Consider the following 19,711-nt stretch of genomic DNA (forward strand, 5'->3'; position numbering starts at 1 on the left):
GGGAAAAAATACCATTTAAGCTTTATACAGTTTAAACGGCATTGGTTTAATGACTCGACTGGCAGAGTTCAAACAGGGGTTTAAGCTACGCGTGTGAGCAGGTGGGGGAACAAGGGGCCTGTGGAGGAGAAGGGGGGATCAAAGCCTGCTCAGTGTGAGGCTCAACTGACTTACAGAATGATAGCTGGGAGGAGGGAAGACACACATCTCCATGCTTCCAGAAACTAATAAGGAAGGGGTGCTGGTCTCCCATGTACTGGAGGTGTGTCTGAGACTCAGGGACCTCTGGGAGGTGTTGTTAGGGCTGACTGGACTGCCTCATCACGGAGTTCAAGTGGTGGAAAGCTCAAAATGAGCAAAAAGAACAAACATTCCACACTTTTACAGCAAACAAACGGAAGACAAAACTGCATAAGTATATAAATTGTAGCACTAATTAAAGTTATAGAAAGTGTGATAGGTATAGTTATCATAGGTTGCGTCCCAAATGGAATCCTATTCCTTACATTGTCCACTCTGGCTCCTGCGTGTCGTGTTAGAATGACACCATCTGATGGAAGACAATGGGGAATAGGGTGCCATTTGGTACACAACCATCCATTTGGGACTCAGTGTGATGAGTGTCTTACCAGACGTTCTGACATGGGGGTCTTGTCATTGGCTGGTAGGTGCTGCTCCAGGGCCAGTACGATGCAGTTGGCGATGATGGTGGCCAGGATCAAGTACTCAAACGGAGTGTGCAGGTTAAGGAACACAAGCAATGACAAAGAATTTCATGCACAGTAAAAAAAAAAAAAAACACTAACTCCAACATGTAAGTTTATTAGTCTGCCGGGGTGGCAGGGTAGCCTAGTGGTTAGAGCGTTGGACTAGTAACTGGAGAGCTGACAAGGTACAAATCTGTCCTTCTGCCCCTGAACAGGCAGTTAACCCACTGTTCCTAGGCCATCATTGAAAATAAGATTTTTTTCTTAACTGACTTGCCTAGTAAAATAAAGGTAAAATAAAAAATAAAAAAAGTCTTAACCCATAGCGGTAAATATTTCTGTATTGACATAGAATAACCTAGATTTTAAAAAAGATAGGCAAATACCCAAATTGTGTAAAGGCTGGTGAGAATTGCCTCAACAGTGTTTATGTACAATGAGCATCACTAAAACAGTCTCACTGCCACCACCCACCCGAGGTGCCACAGACCAGATTGATCTATTTGGATGAGCAGAGCAGAACATATATTCAGCTTTAGGAAGTCACTGACTCATTGAGCTCAGTTAACCAATTCATGACATTGACTGAACATGAGTCCAATAGATATCCTAATTCACACAGCATGGCTACATATGGACAGAAATAAAAGATGGTAAACTAATCCCACACACTACAACAATAGACCATACTCTGCCCATGCAGGGTTGCTAAGAGCCTTGGCTGTAGAGCTATTCTTGGGTTACCATTTCAATCCGTTTTCTATGGTTGAATCATTCTACCAATTTTTTTCTGATCATTCGCCGTGGGGGGAGGCCTTTGTGGAATAGCGAGTCGGGGAGGAATGGGATGGTTTTACTGACCCATCGACATATCACCCTAGAATCGTGTGCCCAGGACCCGCCAGAAGCCTAACACTGCACTTTGCCCTTGCAAACAGACCATAACGAGCCTTACTCGACTGAGTGGACAAATACAAAAAATTAATGGTGGAATCTGCCCTTTAGGCGAGGCGTTTTACAACATCAAAGCCAGCGGTCTCCAACTCACTGAGCGCTCACCTTACCATGGAAACGGACAAATCGGTGAACAGCAACAGTTGAAATGACACTGCTAACTAACAGGCAATGTGCAAACGAGATGGAATACAGAGAAGGTGCATTAAAAAACGAACCCTAATCCAAGAGAAGCAACTAAAAACATACATACACATTGCAGAGATTAAACTCGCTCATTTACAATTGTAACTGAAAACGGAATCTAACGAATATGTAGTTGGCAATTGCGAATCACAACCAAATATGTTTGAAGTAAAAAGCAATCGTGCATAATTCGTGAGTGTGTACACGGTACATAGGACATCTTGCCAAGTCATTAAACTGTATATGCTAACACTATTATTGGATGAAAATCCTTTCTCGTGTCCAATCAGGCAGAACAGGTGTACCAGAGGTTAAGCAAAAGGTTTAATGAACTAATAATTTACACCAGAATAGGCTTACTTCCTACTTCCTATAATGTAATAATCGATTGAGTACACTTACAGATGAGCTTCGAAATGGTGACAAAGGGCATACATTTGTCATGTTCAGTAAAATCAGACATATTGAAATCAAATAAAAGCGCTTCACTCCCTGTGTCATGTTTCTTAATGAAAATCTACCAATGCGTGTTTGTCAAATAATGATTATTATACAAATACCAATGTGTAACCAGGTTTTGGGTAGGAAAGGATATGGCCATTCGGTTATTCGCTTAGCATACTTCCTAATGAGATTGTCCTCTCGAAAGATGAACAAGGATCGGTTGACAGTGAAGCAGTTCTGTTTGACAGGGTTAGGGTTGTATATGGCCATTGTCCTGGCTCTCTGAGCCATCGACTGCTTGTACATCCTTTGGCCGCCTGGAGGACCACCAGCCCGGGCGCCCCCTCTGCTTGCGCCGGGCGTACCTCTGCCTCCTCCACCTGCTCCAGCTCCAAAGCGGGTGGGTAGATCTTCTGCGAAGCGAGCCATTCTGGAAACGCACAGATCCAACAATAAAAATCCAAACTGGTGTCAGTGGAAATGGAGGGCAAAAGCATTACAACAAACACACTTAGCCAGACCACAGGTTTGCATTAGTGTATGGCTTGTGTTTTAAGAAAATACATTGATTCTCTTTGGGTAAATCCTTTCCTTTTTGTCCATTCTCAAAGAAATTCGAAATATAATTAAACAAAGCTTGCATTCAATCGCAATATGTGCCAAATGCACTTCAACCTATCGAATGATATATTCTCCAATTCATTCCACATATCACGTCCATGTCAGCCTGCTCCAACTAAATAGATAATGCAGCCACGACAGGAAAAATGCCGAAATGAAACACACACGTGTATCTTTTCGGTAGTGGCTACATCTTGTCAATGTTGAAAGACCCCAGAAAAAGTATTTTGAGTCTCCAGAAGAAAGGTAAAGTACACAAAACAGTTATGTTTTGTCTGCAAGTGTCAATTATCGATTCCAATAGCATAGCAATGAACCTTTACGGTGTTGTTTCCTAATGATTCTCACTTGACCGCTCGCTATCTGTACAACGCAACCAATTCAGTAGACTCCGATCCAATGATTTACTGGTCCCGAACTATCAGCGCATGTGACCAAAATTAGCCTATCGGTACTCGACCAGTTCAGGAGCGCTCTGCGGATGGATGTGAATGACTGGCTGGATGTGTGACAGAGTTTCTAATAATTATTTACTCAGGACGCACCAAGAGCCTATATTTAATTTGTGTTTAATAATGTATTCGATTAAACATTACGCCTACATGAAACATGTATTAGGATTTGTTGGTAGGCTAAACGCGCTAAACATAAAATCATACTGTCATGTAGTTTACTGGGTTTGACACCAGTGGGCATCCTTGATGTATGACGTCACTACTTTAAGTGAAAATCGTTGTATCTCAGTGGCCTGAAAAGAGTGCCCCTTGTAGGCTATTGTGGCACTACTGATTATAGAAAAGGTCCACATTGTGTGCACCTGTCAACGCAGGAGAGCTCTACTTTTTCTGGACCGGATGATGCGGATTATGGAGCTGCGATCAGAGCATTGCATCTTCTTCATTCCACAAGTTAACACAGCATTTGCCTGTCAAACATTTCAGAAAATTGCACAAAGTGAAGGTGAGACTGTACAACAATTTACCACTCGCTTTAGGCAGGGCGCAAGAGACAGATTTTTCCGGTGATACTGAGAATCAGATCAGGAATGCTATTCTCAGCTCAGTCAGAGAATCGAGGACCCGATGTCAGCCATGTCAATGACCGTTAAGCTGCAATATGTAAATTGTTGTATTATTTGTTTATGTTTAAAAGCACTAATAAGTCACCATAGGTCATCCAATGTGATTCAAACGTTACAATAACGCACCTCCAGTCTGCCTGAACCTCTATTCAATTTCCCTGTCTGGTCCGAGTTTGCAGCCATATCTACAGCGGCATAATGAATGGACAGTTTCTGGAGGCAGTGCCAGCTCAGACAGATTTGAATGGGATGTCGATGCCCATATAGCAGATAGGGGTAGCACACAACCTGAACAAGCAGCTCGGACCCCATCTAACCCAAAGAAATGGGAACTGGAGGGCCAACGGGGAAAACGATAGATATGAGCCAGATAGCTGCCAAAAGTTTGAACGTATGTATCATTAAACTCGTAAGAAAATCCATACATAAATTGTTAGGATTGTAAGAAATGCCATGCGTGAAGCATGAAAAGTTACCGTTAAAATAGATACGTAAACGTACACTGTTACGACTATGAATCAAAATATAATCGTTTAATTCTTACTCCCGTCTCGCTTTACTCGGATACAGATATGTTGTTATATGTACAAACTTTTGTCAGGAATGTGGCATCTGCAAAGGACATGAAACAAATTTAGCTAGTCGAAGTTAGTCAGTCAATCAAGCAACTTCTAGGCCAGATGATAGTTGCTTTGCATCTTCTGGTTTAATGATCAAAATAAAAGCCAAGAGCTTGTTTTAGAACGGCATTCGATAAAGACGTTATACAAGTAGATGACGTGGTATAGGCTTGGGCCTTCAGCAAATTACTATTGTGAGAACGATTCAATAAAGACAGAGAAGAGCCTTGTCTAGAATAACGGCTTGAGCTGCAAAATAGAAAGTAAATCTGATTTAGGCTAGGCCTATTCCACTATCTTAATATGCCATGCTGTTGTGTGTTATTTAATGGCTATATAATTGCATAATTTATTTTTATAGTCGGTGGGGCTGTGGTGATCATGTAACCTAATGAATCACACTTTTCCAGTATTTAGGAGCATGGACTGTAGGTCTTATATTAGGCATTTTGACTGTTGTATTAGCGAATTCCACACTAGGCTTGTTATAGCCATTTGCATTGCACAACCCCATCACGCAGAGGCTATATTCATATCAATAAATCAGACAAAACTAAATATTGAGTCTGGGCTATAACCTGTCATGAGTGAAATAGCCAAGGGGTCCCAAATGGTCAAGACTATCTATAGCCTATAATTGTTTATTTTTTATTAACCCATCCACCACCCCCACTCTACGGAGGACAACTATATTTGTAGTTTTTTTTTTTTTTTTTACAGCTTTTCTGACATATACAGTGGGGCAAAAAAAGTATTTAGTCAGCCACCAATTGTGCAAGTTCTCCCACTTAAAAATACGAGAGAGGCCTGTAATTTTCATCATAGGTACATTTCAACTATGACAGACAATGAGGGGAAAAAATCCAGAAAATCACATTGTAGGATTTTTTATGAATTTATTTGCAAATTATGGTGGAAAATAAGTATTTGGTCACCTACAAACAAGCAAGATTTCTGGCTCTCACAGACCTGTAACTTCTTCTTTAAGAGGCTCCTCCACTCGTTACCTGTATTAATGGCACCAGTTTGAACTTGTTATCAGTATAAAAGACACCTGTCCACAACCTCAAACAGTCACACTCCAAACAAGACCAAAGAGCTGTTGAAGGACACCAGAAACAAAATTGTAGACCTGCACCAGGCTGGGAAGACTGAATCTGCAATAGGTAAGCAGCTTGGTTTGAAGAAATCAACTGTGGGAGCAATTATTAGGAAATGGAAGACATAGAAGACCACTGATAATTTCCCTCGATCTGGGGCTCCACGCAAGAGCTCACCCCGTGGGGTCAAAATGATCACAAGAACGTTGAGCAAAAATCCCAGAACCACACGGGGGGACCTAGTGAATGACCTGCAGAGAGCTGGGACCAAAGTAACAAAGCCTACCATCAATAACACACTACGCCGCCAGGGACTCAAATCCTGCAGTGGCAGACGTGTCCCCCTGCTTAAGCCAGTACATGTCCAGGTCCATCTGAAGTTTGCTAGAGAGCATTTGGATGATCCAGAAGAAGATTGGGAGAATGTCATATGGTCAGATGAAACAAATAACTTTTTGGTAAAAACTCAACTCGTCGTGTTTGGAGGACAAAGAATGCTGAGTTGCATCCAAAGAACACCATACCTACTGTGAAGCATGGGGGTGGAAACATCATGCTTTGAGGCTGTTTTTCTGCAAAGGGACCAGGACGACTGATCCGTGTAAAGGAAAGAATGAATAGGGCCATGTATCGTGGGATTTTGAGTGAAACCCTCCTTCCATCAGCAAGGGCATTGAAGATGAAACGTGGCTGGGTCTTTCAGCATGACAATGATCCCAAACACACCGCCCGGGCAATGAAGGAGTAGCTTCGTAAGAAGAATTAAGGTCCTGGAGTGGCCTAGCCAGTCTCCAGATCTCAACCCCATAGAAAATCTTTGGAGGGAGTTGAAAGTCTGTGTTGCCCAGCAACAGCCCCAAAACATCACTGTTCTAGAGGAGATCTGCATGGAGGAATGGGCCAAAATACCAGCAACAGTGTGTGAAAACCTTGTGAAGACTTACAGAAAACGTTTGACCTCTGTCATTGCCAACAAAGGGTATATAACAAAGTATTGAGAAACTTTGGTTATTGACCAAATAGGTGGAAAATAAGTATTTGGTCAATAACAAACGTTTATCTCAATACTTTCTTATATATTCTTTGTTGGCAATGACAGAGGTCAAACGTTTTCTGTAAGTCTTCAAGGTTTTCACACTGTTGCTGGTATTTTGGCCCATTCCTCCATGCAGATCTCCTCTCGGGCAGTGATGTTTTGGGGCTGTTGCTGGGCAACACAGACTTTCAACTCCCTCCAAAGATTTTCTATGGGGTTGAGATCTGGAGACTGGCTAGGCCACTCCAGGACTGAATGGAGATGAGCCTCCCCCACCAGCTCACTGCTGAAGATATTCCCTAGGAAGTCGTCCTGTGTTTCCCAACTAGGGACTGTGGGTGGGATGGCAGTGGCCTGGCGGGTCTTTCTGTGCAACCATGGTCGGTCTGTCCCCCTGAGCCAAAGACCCTGTTTGAGCTGCTTGGATGCCCCCTGGTTTATGAGCTTATCTCCCTCTGTGCCGGCTTGGCATCACTGTCACTTACTATCCTCAAGGACCACTGGAATTCAGGTTTTCATAGCCTATACATCCGACTGGTGGGAGAAGCTATAGGAGGAAGTAATGGAATAAATGGAAAGGTATCAAACATGGAAACCACAGGTTTGACACCGTTCCAGTAATTACATAACAATGACTCATTCCAATGAGCCCATCCTCCTATAGCTCCTCCCACCAGCCTCTGCTATACATTTATTGAATGTGTTTAATTGACCTCATCTATGTAAGAGAGCTATTGATGGTATAAGCTCAATGTTGCAATAAATCCAACAGAACAGCCTCTTAGGTTGATAGAAAGAAACTTTGAGAAATGCCTGTGCGTAATAGTGCCTAATAACTCATGGCCTGTGTTTGATTTGTAGATATCTAGAGGAGTTGAGTGAGGTTTTAATCCCTCTGGTGACTGCAATTATGTATTGCAACAGAATGAAAATGCAAATTAATAAGTAACCTTTTCAGTGATATTAGAGACCAAATATCCCTTGCACAAACCCTACTGGGAAGAAAGCCTCTATATCAAAGTTGTCAAAAGTGTTAATCTTCCTCAGGTCATTGCGCTAGCCTAGCCTGAGAATGCCATTACTGGGTCATTCGACTTGTTCTATCAATTCGTTTTATTTTGAGATGTTTAACTTGGTGACAAATACTTTATTTAATCTAATTTTAACATTTTGTCATAAAGAGCTCATGTTTAACTTGATAAAAACACGTTTTCCCAGAGAGTAAAAAAAAAATACTATTAAAGTACCTATTAAGTGGAAAATAAACTAACAGGGTTGACAGCTGTAACAGGGTGGATGATTCATCTTAAATCAGGCAGAAATCCCCTTGTGACAGGGGAAATGGAAGCTTGTTGTGTGCAACAGAGTAGCAATTGAATTTGTTAAACATTTCTAGCCTGTCTATCAAGGTTGATGTGTTATGCTCGACTCACTCAGTTTTCCACCACAAAACACTAGAAAATTGCCAAAAAATTGTAGAACCATCTCAACTGCTTTTACACTATGATTTGAAGTATTAATGTTTAATGTTTTTTTTTTAATTATTATTATTTAAAAAGGAATAGTTTCACCATATTAAAACGAACGGAATGATCAACATTTATTATTATTATTATTAAAATGGTTTATGAATCACTAATTACATGATAACAATCTTCAGAAATAACTTGTGCTTTACAATGATGGTTAAAACCTGGAGAAATGTTGTGGTTACTTGGGTTTAAATGTTTCTGGAAGTCACAGAGGGACATGTCAAAATGCTGAATTTTGGCACTTTAGCAAATCTGTATTTGCATAACAAATCTGATTTATTGAATTCTCTATGTGGTCTATTTTAAAGGGAACTTCATTGAATATCACAGGCTTTTAAATGTCAATATTGGTGCAGATTTTCTACTTAAAATATCAAACTATCAACTTTACCTGTTAGACTTGGACCATGGCGTGCTATTGAGGGCTTCGTGTGTACGAATGATGTTATGATTACCACGACTCCCTCCTGAAGCTGCTCTCTCGTCAAGGTGCAGGATGGCATCATACTGTTGAGGAACGTCCATCTGCTGCCATGACGAGTCAATGTCGATGCTGTCCGTTTCTTCAGCATTCTGGCTTATCACTGCCTGTCGTTGACGAAGGCTTTCAGGGGACTGGGCCCATGAGCTGTATTCCGCGCCCAAAGTCAGCATCCTCCATGAGCCGAATGTGGCAGAGCGCATTGCTTGTGGGGTTAACAAAATAAAAATCAATCATATCACCTTGTGGTTTTTACAAGTATAAGAGTATTCTAGCTGTGATTGTAGGCTACAGTAGGCATATAGGCTAGTTTACATATTGCCTGGGACTCAAATTGAACTGGGATGTTTTTACTGCTTATTTGTTTTTATGAGATATGGCCTACAGATACTTGTTGCATCATCTGGTCTTGTAGCTGTTTTTTCTTGGCCTGTCCTATTACTAATTTGAGTCAATCCCATGCAAACTTGCCCCAAACCAGCAAAATAAAAGGCAACTCTAATCCACTATGCCTGCTTGTGCATTTTACTCAATTTAATTCAATGTTAGCCTAATATTGGTTAAAGGCCCAGTGCATTTAAATTTAGTTTTTTTATTGTGTTTTGTATTATATTGTTGAACAGCTGATGAAATTAACACTGTAAAAGTGTGTTATATCCTGACAGTTGCTAATTGAAAATACAATCTACACAGGACCTTCTAATCGGCAGGATTTTTGCATGTCATGGGGCAGGTTTTGGCATGCCTCATGACATCATCAGGTGGTAAATGAGTTAATGAACCAATAACAAAGAGAGTTACAATCATCTCTGCCAATAATGGCAATTTTTCCATTTTCCCCTATCCACTCAGACCACTCCCAGACAGTCCAAGCTAAATTCTTACTTCTGGAATAGTTTTTTGATAAAATGCTGTTGTTTATTTTTGACAATTTTAATAGAAAATTATTACAATAAGGTACTTAACTGCTGCATTGGGCCTTTAATAGTGGTTAAATGAGAATGCACACAATGTACTGGCCAAATGTGAGGTGCCAATACATGCTGTAGTGTCCAAATAATTATTTGAAGTACAAAACCAAGTTTTATTTAATAATAGAAGGAACCACAAACAGGGTTGAAAAAAAGTGACTCATTGTCTGACACAAAAGCAAGTGGAGTATCACAGTGTTGCGATGTTGAGGAGTGAGTGAGTGAGGAAGGCAGCCAGAAAAGGAAGAAGCACCATAAACCAAGTCCCATCTTGGATGCGCCTTCGAGGGAAGCTTTGCAATTTAAGAATCCTCACCTACCATAAACCACAGTGGATCGCCTTTCCGCCCATTTGGAGTAGTTTGGGGCCCTCCTCTCCATGACTGCTCCCTTACTAACCGCTGTGTCTGTAATCCAAGGTAAAAAATGAAATGGCTACAAAAGCAAGCCAACTAACATTTCACTTCTACTGTGTATATGCCTGCTTACAGGGACTTCTCTACGTGGCACAAGGACTGGGGGCACAAAAGGTTTTGCCCCCATGGAATGCGGAAAGGCTGTTTCCTGTTCTGCTAGTTAAGAGCTTTGTTATCAGCCCAAATGTCTTCAGTTCTGAAGGAGAAAATTCTCCTCTGATTCAATGATCAACGCTTCTTTCTCCCTCTTTCTCTGTAATCAGGAAGGGAGCAATCATCGTCTAGTTTATGAGACCTAAAAGGACTGCTGATTCACAATCAAAGTCACTTCCTGATGTGTTCTCGTTGCTTGGTTTCTTCTGGGGACATTTTGAGTTCAAGCATCAGAGGCCTTTCTCAGCCATCAACCAATGCCTATCTCTGAATGCAAAGATATCAGAGAGATAAACAATTGTTTGAGTTCAATGGGATCAACCGTCCAGCCTGGTCTCATAGACTAGACATAGCGTAGTAGATGTAAATCTGGAACACCAAAAGAATGATATGTAACATTTGGTATGGTTACATAATACAGATGGTTACTTCAGGAAAAAACGAAAGGATCGGCTGGATGGGTGGGCATATAACGTGAACACCTAGCAACCCGAAGGTTGCGAGTTTAAATCTCATCACGGACAAATTTAGCATTTTAGCTAATTAGAAACTTTTAAACTACTTCCTACTTTTGAGCTACTTTGCAACTACTTAGCATGTTACTAACCTAAACCAGCTGACGTTAGCAACCTAGCCACCTCGCTAGAATTCGTAACATATAAGTTTGCAAATTCGTAACATATCATACGAAATGGGCGATTGATATCCACAAATCAATACATACCATACTAAATTAAGTGTCTCGGATTCACCTGCAGAATAATATGAAAATGAGACCAGGTTGCAGCATCAGGTCCTGGCCTATATGCCACCCTAGGCCAGAAAGAAAATATTGCAGCAACCTATCCTGCAAAGTAGAATAGTAGCTTAGGCTATACAGTGAATTCTTGTCTCAGCATTTCTAATTATACTCCAGACTTGCTGGCTTCCCAACTAGGCATAGGCCTATGCTCTTGTAATTTGAAACAATCCGCAGCAGGAGTAATTAGATAATTTTGACAAATGTATTTCAAATGCACCATCTAGTCTATTGTATCTGATATTCAGAGCTTGAATAGCCTAAATGATTAATCTTAAATCATTGTCAGGTATCAGGGCTATAAAGCCATTGCAACTACAAACCACATATATAGGCATTCCCAATAAGTGCATTCATGCATGTCAACATCAGAAGCCTCCTCCCTAAGTTTGTTTTACTCACTGCTTTAGCACACTCTGCTAACCCTGATGTCCTTGCCGTGTCTGAATCCTGGCTTAGGAAGGCCACCAAAAATTCTTGAGATTTCCATACCCAACTATAACATTTTCTGTCAAGATAGAACTGCCAAAGGGGGAGGAAGCCTGCAAAGTCATGTCATACTTTCCAGGTCCATACCCAAACAGTTTGAACTACTAATTTAAAAAATGACTCTCTCCAGAAATAAGTCTCTCACTGTTGCCGCCTGCTACCGACCCCCCTCAGCTCCCAGCTGTGCCCTGGACACCATTTGTGAATTGATCGCCCCCCATCTAGCTTCAGAGTTTGTTCTGTTATGTGACCTAAACTGGAATATGCTTAACACCCCGGCAGTCCTACAATCTAAGCTAGATGCCCTCAATCTCGCACAAATCATCAAGGAACCCGCCAGGTACAACCCTAAATCTGTAAACAAGGGCACCCTCATAGACGTCATCCTGACCAACTGGCCCTCCAAATTCACCTTCGCTGTCTTCAACCAGGATCTCAGCGATCACTGCCTCATTGCCTGTATCCTCTACGGATCCGCAGTCAAACGACCACCGCTCATCACTGTCAAACGCTCCTTAAAACACTTCTGCGAGCAGTCCTTTCTAATCGACCTGGCCCGGGTATCCTGGAAGGATATGGACCTCATCCTGTCAGTTGAGGATGCCTGATCATTCTTTAAAAGTAACTTCCTCACCATTTTAGATAAGCATGCTCCATTCAAAAAATGCAGAACTAAGAACAGATATAGTCCTTGGTTCACTCCAGACCTGACTGCCCTCGACCAGCACAAAAACATCCTGTGGCGGACTGCAATAGCATTGAATAGTCCCCGCGATATGCAACTGTTCAGGGAAGTCAGGAACCAATACACACAGTCAGTCAGGAAAGCCAGCTTCTTCAGGCAAAAATTTGCATCCTGTAGCTCTAACTCCAAAAAGTTCTGGGACACTAAAGTCCATGGAGAACAAGAGCACCTCCTCTCAGCTGCCCACTGCACTGAGGCTAGGTAACACGGTCACCACCGATAAATCCATGATTATTGAAAACTTCAACAAGCATTTCTCAATGGCTGGCCAAGCCTTCCTCCTGGCTACTCCAACCTCCCCCCGCAGCTACTCGCCCAAGCCTCTCCAGGTTCTCCTTTACCCAAATCCAGATAGCAGATGTTCTGAAAGAGCTGCAAAACCTGGACCCATACAAATCAGCTGGGCTTGACAATCTGGACCCTCTATTTCTGAAACTATCCGCCGCCATTGTCGCAACCCCTATTACCAGCCTGTTCAACCTCTCTTTCATATCGTCTGAGGTCCCCAAGGATTGGAAAGCTGCCGCAGTCATCCCCCATTGAAAGGGGGAGACACCCTGGACCCAAACTGTTACAGACCTATATCCATCCTGCCCTGCCTATCTAAGGTCTTCGAAAGCCAAGTCAACAAACAGGTCACTGACCATCTCGAATCCCACTGTACCTTCTCCGCTGTGCAATCTGGTTTCCGAGCCGGTCACGGGTGCACCTCAGCCACGCTCAAGGTACTAAACGATATCATAACCGCCATCAATAAAAGACAACTACTTTGCAGACAGAGTTCAGTGTGTCAAATCGGAGGGTATGTTGTCCGGTCCTCTGGCAGTCTCTATGGGGGTGCCACAGGGTTCAATTCTCGGGCCAACTCTTTTCTCTGTATATATCAATGATGTTGCTCTTGCTGCGGGCGATTCCCTGATCCACCTCTACGCAGACAACACCATTCTGTATACTTCCGGCCCTTCCTTGGACACTGTGCTATCTAACCTCCAAACGAGCTTCAATGCCATACAACACTCCTTCCGTGGCCTCCAACTGCTCTTAAACGCTAGTAAAACCAAATGCATGCTTTTCAACCGTTCGCTGCCTGCACCCGCACGCCCGACTAGCATCACCACCCTGGATGGTTCCGACCTTGAATATGTGGACATCTATAAGTACCTAGGTGTCTGGCTAGACTGTAAACTCTCCTTCCAGACTCATATCAAACATCTCCAATCTAAAATCAAATCTGGAGTCAGCTTTCTATTCCGCAACAAAAGCTCCTTCACTCACGCCGCCAAACTTACCCTATTAAAACGGACTATCCTACCGATCCTCGACTTCGGCGACGTCATCTACAAAATAGCTTCCAATACTCTACTCAGCAAACTGGATGCAGTTTATCACAGTGCCATCCGTTTTGTTACTAAAGCACCTTGTACCACCCACCACTGCGACCTGTATGCTCTAGTCGGCTGGCCTTCGCTACATATTCGTCGCCAGACCCACTGGCTCCAGGTCCTCTACAAGTCCATGCTAGGTAAAGTTCCGCCTTATCTCTGTTCACTGGTCACGATGGCAACACCCACCCATAGCACTCGCTCCAGCAGGTGTATCTCACTGATAATCCCTAAAGCCAACACCTCATTTGGCCGCCTTTCGTTCCAGTTCTCTGCTGCCTGTGACTGGAACGAATTGCAAAAATCGCTGAAGTTGGAGACTTTTATCTCCCTCACCAACTTCAAACATCTGCTATCTGAGCAGCTAACCGATCGCTGCAGCTGTACATAGTCTATCAGTTAATAGCCCACCCAATTTTACCGACCTCACCCCATACTGTTTATTTATTTACTTTTCTGCTCTTTTGCACACCAGTATCTCTACCTGTACATGACCATCTGATCATCTGATCATTTGTCACTCCAGTGTTAATCTGCAAAATTGTAATTATTTGCCTACCTCCTCATGCCTTTTGCACACAATGTATATAGACTCTTTTTTTCTACTGTGTTATTGACTTGTTCATTGTTTACTCCATGTGTAACTGTGTTGTCTGTTCACACTGCTATGCTTTATCTTGGCCAGGTCGCAGTTGTAAATGAGAACTTTTTCTCAACTAGCCTACCTGGTTAAATAAAGGTGAAATAAAAAATAAATTGGCCATTTGGAAGACCCATTTGCGACCAAGCCGACACTGAAGAAGGGGAGGGGTGGGTGGCGAAGATATGAGCGCATCTCTCCAGAATGCGCTCAGCTGTCTCCCACCAATTCTTGCTGCATTAATTGTTTCATTGTGTGTATTGCTTGCCCTTCGATTGTTTATTTTTTTATCAATTCCCCATTACATATGTCACCAGTAGCCTAGTAAATGTACCGTTAATCACCTCATTTGGTTAGGCCTACAAAAGTTAATGCATGTATTAATCACATTTACCATTCTCCAGTGGTGTAAAGTACTTAAGTCATTTGAGGTATCTGTACTTCACTGTACTATTTATATTTTTAACAACTTTTACTCCACTACATTACTAAAATGACAAACAATATACGTTTTAATCAATACAATTACCCTCACACCCAAAACTACTCGTAATGGTTAGCAGGACAGGAAAATGGTCCAATTCACACATTTATCAAGAAAACATCCCTGGTCATCCCTACTGCCTCTGATCTGGCGTTACTCAAACGAATTGCTTTGTTTGTAAATTATGTCTGAATGTTGGCTATCCGTAAATAAATAAAAACAAGAAAATTGTGCTGTCTGGTTTGCTTAATATATGGAGTGTGAAATTATTTATACTTTTACTTTTGATTATTCACCCTCCTGTTGTGTTCGTTTCATGTTAATGATTTCTGTGTTCCCTGTCCAAAATGACCGCCCCATTATAGCTGATTATAAATCCATAATACATATATTATCACCTAATATTGTGTTAGATCTTTTTATCATCTTAAGTTCTTGTGAACATTACAAGTTTTGAACTTCTGTTTGCTATTTATGACCTGTAGGCCTCATTGACCTGAGCTCATACAACTCGTTTTTGAGAAAATAATAATGTATGGATTATTTTTACTATAACAAATACTCAGATGAAACATATTGTGCTATATTTATCACAGACTACTTTGTGTCAAAGTTTAACAAGGACTCTCTCCTCCTCAACTGTGTCATGCTCAAGATATGATCAAGAGCCTCACAAACAATTCTAACCTTTCAATGTCTTTCTTGCCCTACTACAGCCTTGTGCATGGCAATTTTGCATCTTCAAAACGGTCTGTCTGACATGTATTATCTATCTATACCACAGAGGAATGATCTTTAATGGTAAACTCACCGCAGATGTTGAGATGAGCGTGATGAAAGGACTGCTCTCAGAGTATCTTGAGCATGTGCACAGGTGCGCTTCACGCTGCTAGGAAATGGAAGCTACAGGACCAAAACAGAAGTGTTCCTTCCTATCGTTTGGTCATTGTGCTGCCAAATAATTAATTGCGAGCAAGGCCTCAAAAAAGCTTTATATGCCAAAGCTGCGAGAAAATGTCTATATGTTATTGAAACAATGTTGCGATTGTTTGTGAGAATGCCAACAGGTGTGGTTCCCGTGGGGGAAAGATTCCCGTGGGGGTTTCCATGGAATCCAGGAAGGGGAGTGAGGTGTGTGCTCTGGGAGAGGAAGTGTGTCCATCTGATGAATGGGCTTGTGCCTGAACTCAATGTATACACTTTTTGTAGTCTCCATCATCCATGTCTAATGAACCGTCATTTTTGACCGGGGTACACCACAGGTGTACAAAAGTTAAACAAAACACCCAAATTGTAATGAAAATCATCTAAATGTATTTCTGTTCAGATGCCCGGTGCGGACAAAGTCATGGAACCTTATGACAATCAGATGCAGTGAACTCCATTTTTCAGAGAGAGAACTTGTAAATCGGTCCAATTTGACTGGAACACAGCAGGAGGGTTAAGTATATTTTAGCAATTACATTTACTTTTGATACTTACGTATATTTAAAACCAAATACTTTTAGACTTTACTTAAGTCGTATTTTACTGGGTGACTTTCACTTTTACTTGAGTCATTTTCTATAAAGGTATCTTTACTTTTACTAAAGTATGACAATTGTGTACTTTTTCCACCACTGCCGTTCTCATTCTCGGAGAGCAAACACTGTTTGCAAAGTTCACAAACTACTACACTTGTGAGGAACACGTTTTGCTTTATTTCATACCATCGTATAAGCCCTACGAGTTTTTTACATTTTTTATGATCTTATGTTAGGAGATCTCCATGTGAGCATATGTCTGGTCTGGTTTATTTCTCTGTCCTGTTAATGTTGACGTAGTGCGCACACCTGAGCACGATAATGTAGGCTAGTATTTAAAAAAACCCATTTCCAACACCCCCCCCCCCCCCCCTTCGATAATAACCAAGCCTCGGTGTGAAAGAGCAAAATGTTATGCTCTGATTATCCCACATATCCGGTAGAAACTTCAAAAATGCCTGAACACTTTTCCCTATGAGGGCCCGGAATAGGCTAGTTGATACAATGTTACAAGCTGGCTAGCAACGAGCTTCAGGATAGGCCAGGTTGATTGATTTGATACAATGTTGCACTTCACTAGCCATAGCTCAAGTCGAGACAGATAAAGAGAGGCAGACAGGCTGAGTAGATAGATGTATGTGATTGAAAGAACCTGCATTTTCATCAGGATATTTTCTACAGTTTTTACGTTTGAAGATGTATTTTCACTTAGTTGACAATGGCCTACTGCTGAATTGTCCAATTGTGCCTATAGGCTATCTATGAGTTCCATGTGCTCATTTCTTTAGCCGCCAATGGCTCACCTTGTAGGCTTATTAATGTGTCAATAATGGCAGAGGCTGGTAGGACTACTCTCGCATTAGCTGAATGTTAACTTTGAGATTTTTAACATTTTAATTCAGATGTGTATTATTAACCACGTGACAATGATTTTGAGAAACGGAAACGTTATTATTGAAATTAAACTGTTCCACGATAATGCGAATACGAAAATCATAATTGAAGCAGATTGGTAGAAATGGTAGGACACATTATTTTAGCTTCCCCATACATGAATCTCACGCGTTGTGCCGCCTATGACTCCTATAAGCCTACCTACCAAAGTTTATCAGGAGTTGCGTTATCTTGGATAATGCAGTTCCTATTATCTGCTTTGCCATGATCAGGTCAAAAATTGAGGAATAGACCTACACACTTTAAATCGCAAATTATCATACAAATTTTAGCCCACTGGGTGAAACTCCCAGACAGCAGTTGTGAGTAGCCTAAATTCAGTGCATAGGCTCTTGTCCATTTTACTTTGATATCGTGTGTTTGTTAACATGTTAATTCATATTCACATCGAAGCCATTTTTTTATTTGATAGAGTGCCATTTAGGCTATTTCATCCGAGACACGCATGCTGTAAAAAGTGGCTGTGACAATGTCATAAATGAAATTCGGTCGCCATGTAGACTACAGAAAAGGCCACAGATGCCACAATGCCTTCAGAAAGTACTCATACCCCTTCACTTATTCCACATTTTGTTGTGTTATAGCCTGTATTCAAAATGGACACACAATACCTATAATGACAAAGTGAAAATATGTTTTTAGAAATTTTAGCAAATTTATTGAAAATGAAATACAGATATCTTATTTACAAAAAAATATTTCAGCCCTGAGTCAATACTAGAATCCCCGTTGGCAGCGATTACCGCTGTGAGTCTTTCTGGGTAAGTCTCTAAGAGCTTTACACACCTATTTTTTTTCCTTCAAGCTCTGTCAAATTAGCTGTTGTCATTGCTCGACAGCAACTGTAACCAGGCCACTTTGGAACATTCAATGTCTTCTTGGTAAGCCCCTACAGAGTGTATTTGGCCTTGTGTTTCAGGTTACTGTCCTGGCCCTGCTGAAAGGTGAATTTGTCTCCCAGTGTCTGTGAGTAAGCAGACTGAACCAGATTTTCTTTAATTATTTTGCCTGTGCTTAGCTATATTCTGTTTCTTTTTATAGTAAAAAAAACACCTTAGTCCTTGCAGATGACGAGCATACCCATAACATGTTGCAGCCACCACCATGTTTGAAAATATGAAGTGGTACTGAGTGATGTGTTGTGTTGGATTTGCTCCACACACAACACTTTGTATTCAGGACATGAAGTTAATTTCTTTGGCATTTTCTTTGCAGTTTTAGGATGCATGTTTTGGAATATTTTTATTCTGTACAGGCTTCCTTCTTTTCACTCTGAAATTAGGTTAGCATTGTGGAGTAACTACAATGTTGTTTATCCATCCTCAGTTTTCTCCTGTCACAGCCATTAAACTCTAACAATTTAAAGTCAACTGAGTTAGGAAGTACACCTGTATTTTTCTCATGACTGGGTGTATTGATACACCATCCAAGGTGTAATTTATAACTTCACCATGCTCAAAGGGATATTCAATGTCTGCCTTTTTTCTATTTCTGCCCATCTGTGCTGGGGTTAAAGAAAAAAAAATCCCATGACTGAAACGTATAATTGTTCTCAGACCGATTGTCTAGAGCTAAGTTAACCTCCCCTTTCATTTAAGTAATGACCATCATGCTTTTAGGTGAAAGAGGATACTTTTTTACAAGTATTAAACAGCAAGTTTGCCAATTCCAGTACCCTTGCTTATGGGGTCCTCCCCAGGAGAATTGGACACAACACCCTGATTGTTATTGTTAATTATTATTATTTTATAAATATGAATAAACAATTATTAATTTGAAAGAAAAAAGTAATTACAAGGTGTGTCATTGCCCTTTTAAGACAATATTGCACATTTTAAGAGCTCTGTTTAGTACCTGCGCCGAAACCATGCTTAAGCTCCGGTTGCAAAACTGCATTTGTGAAAACAATGCCACACGTGCAATTGATGCAGTAGAAAATTAAACGTGGTATCAATGCAAAACTGGGGCCACCCTCTTTGTTTAAAAAAAAAGGCAAAAACTACTTTCAAAATACATTTGCCCAAACTGCTTTTCCCACGATTGCATTAATAATAGTGCATTGTCTGATAACTTGTTTTAATAACAGCTAAAAACTTTAATTCCCTTCATCTGAACATTGGAATGTCATCAACAATCATGCATGACAGTTCAGCGCACACATCCTAACAGAAAATAAAATATTGGAGAATACATTTCTTTGGGAATATAGTATATTTCGTGGAACAAATATGCTTCTGTCTGTATTAGGCTGTCATCTCCAAACCATCACCCCCCCCCCCCCCCAGATATTTTTATTGCGGATCGACACTGATCCAAAGATTATGGATATACTGACAATACATTGTACATCTCTCTCTCTGCCCAAACAATGAGTCGTTGTCCACATAACGGCA

General features: G+C 41.2%; 1 protein-coding gene across 3 annotated transcripts in view; it reads right to left on the reverse strand.

Annotated features, from left to right (window-relative positions):
- Window positions 1-10,267, reverse strand: part of LOC135518050 (voltage-dependent N-type calcium channel subunit alpha-1B-like) — a 225,896-nt gene extending 215,629 nt beyond the window's left edge. For all 3 annotated transcript variants that reach the window (XM_064942882.1, XM_064942884.1, XM_064942881.1), the window contains exons 1-4: window positions 10,054-10,267; window positions 8,673-8,967; window positions 2,443-2,721; window positions 630-735 (exon numbers count right to left, since the gene is read on the reverse strand). In XM_064942882.1, coding sequence (XP_064798954.1) covers window positions 630-735; window positions 2,443-2,721; window positions 8,673-8,967; window positions 10,054-10,114 — 741 coding nt within the window. In that variant the 5' untranslated portion in view covers window positions 10,115-10,267. The remainder of the gene's footprint in view (window positions 1-629; window positions 736-2,442; window positions 2,722-8,672; window positions 8,968-10,053) is intronic.
- Between the last annotated feature and the right edge of the window lie 9,444 nt (window positions 10,268-19,711).

Source organism: Oncorhynchus masou, chromosome 28, assembly GCF_036934945.1.
Source record: "Oncorhynchus masou masou isolate Uvic2021 chromosome 28, UVic_Omas_1.1, whole genome shotgun sequence".
NCBI lineage: Eukaryota > Metazoa > Chordata > Actinopteri > Salmoniformes > Salmonidae > Oncorhynchus > Oncorhynchus masou.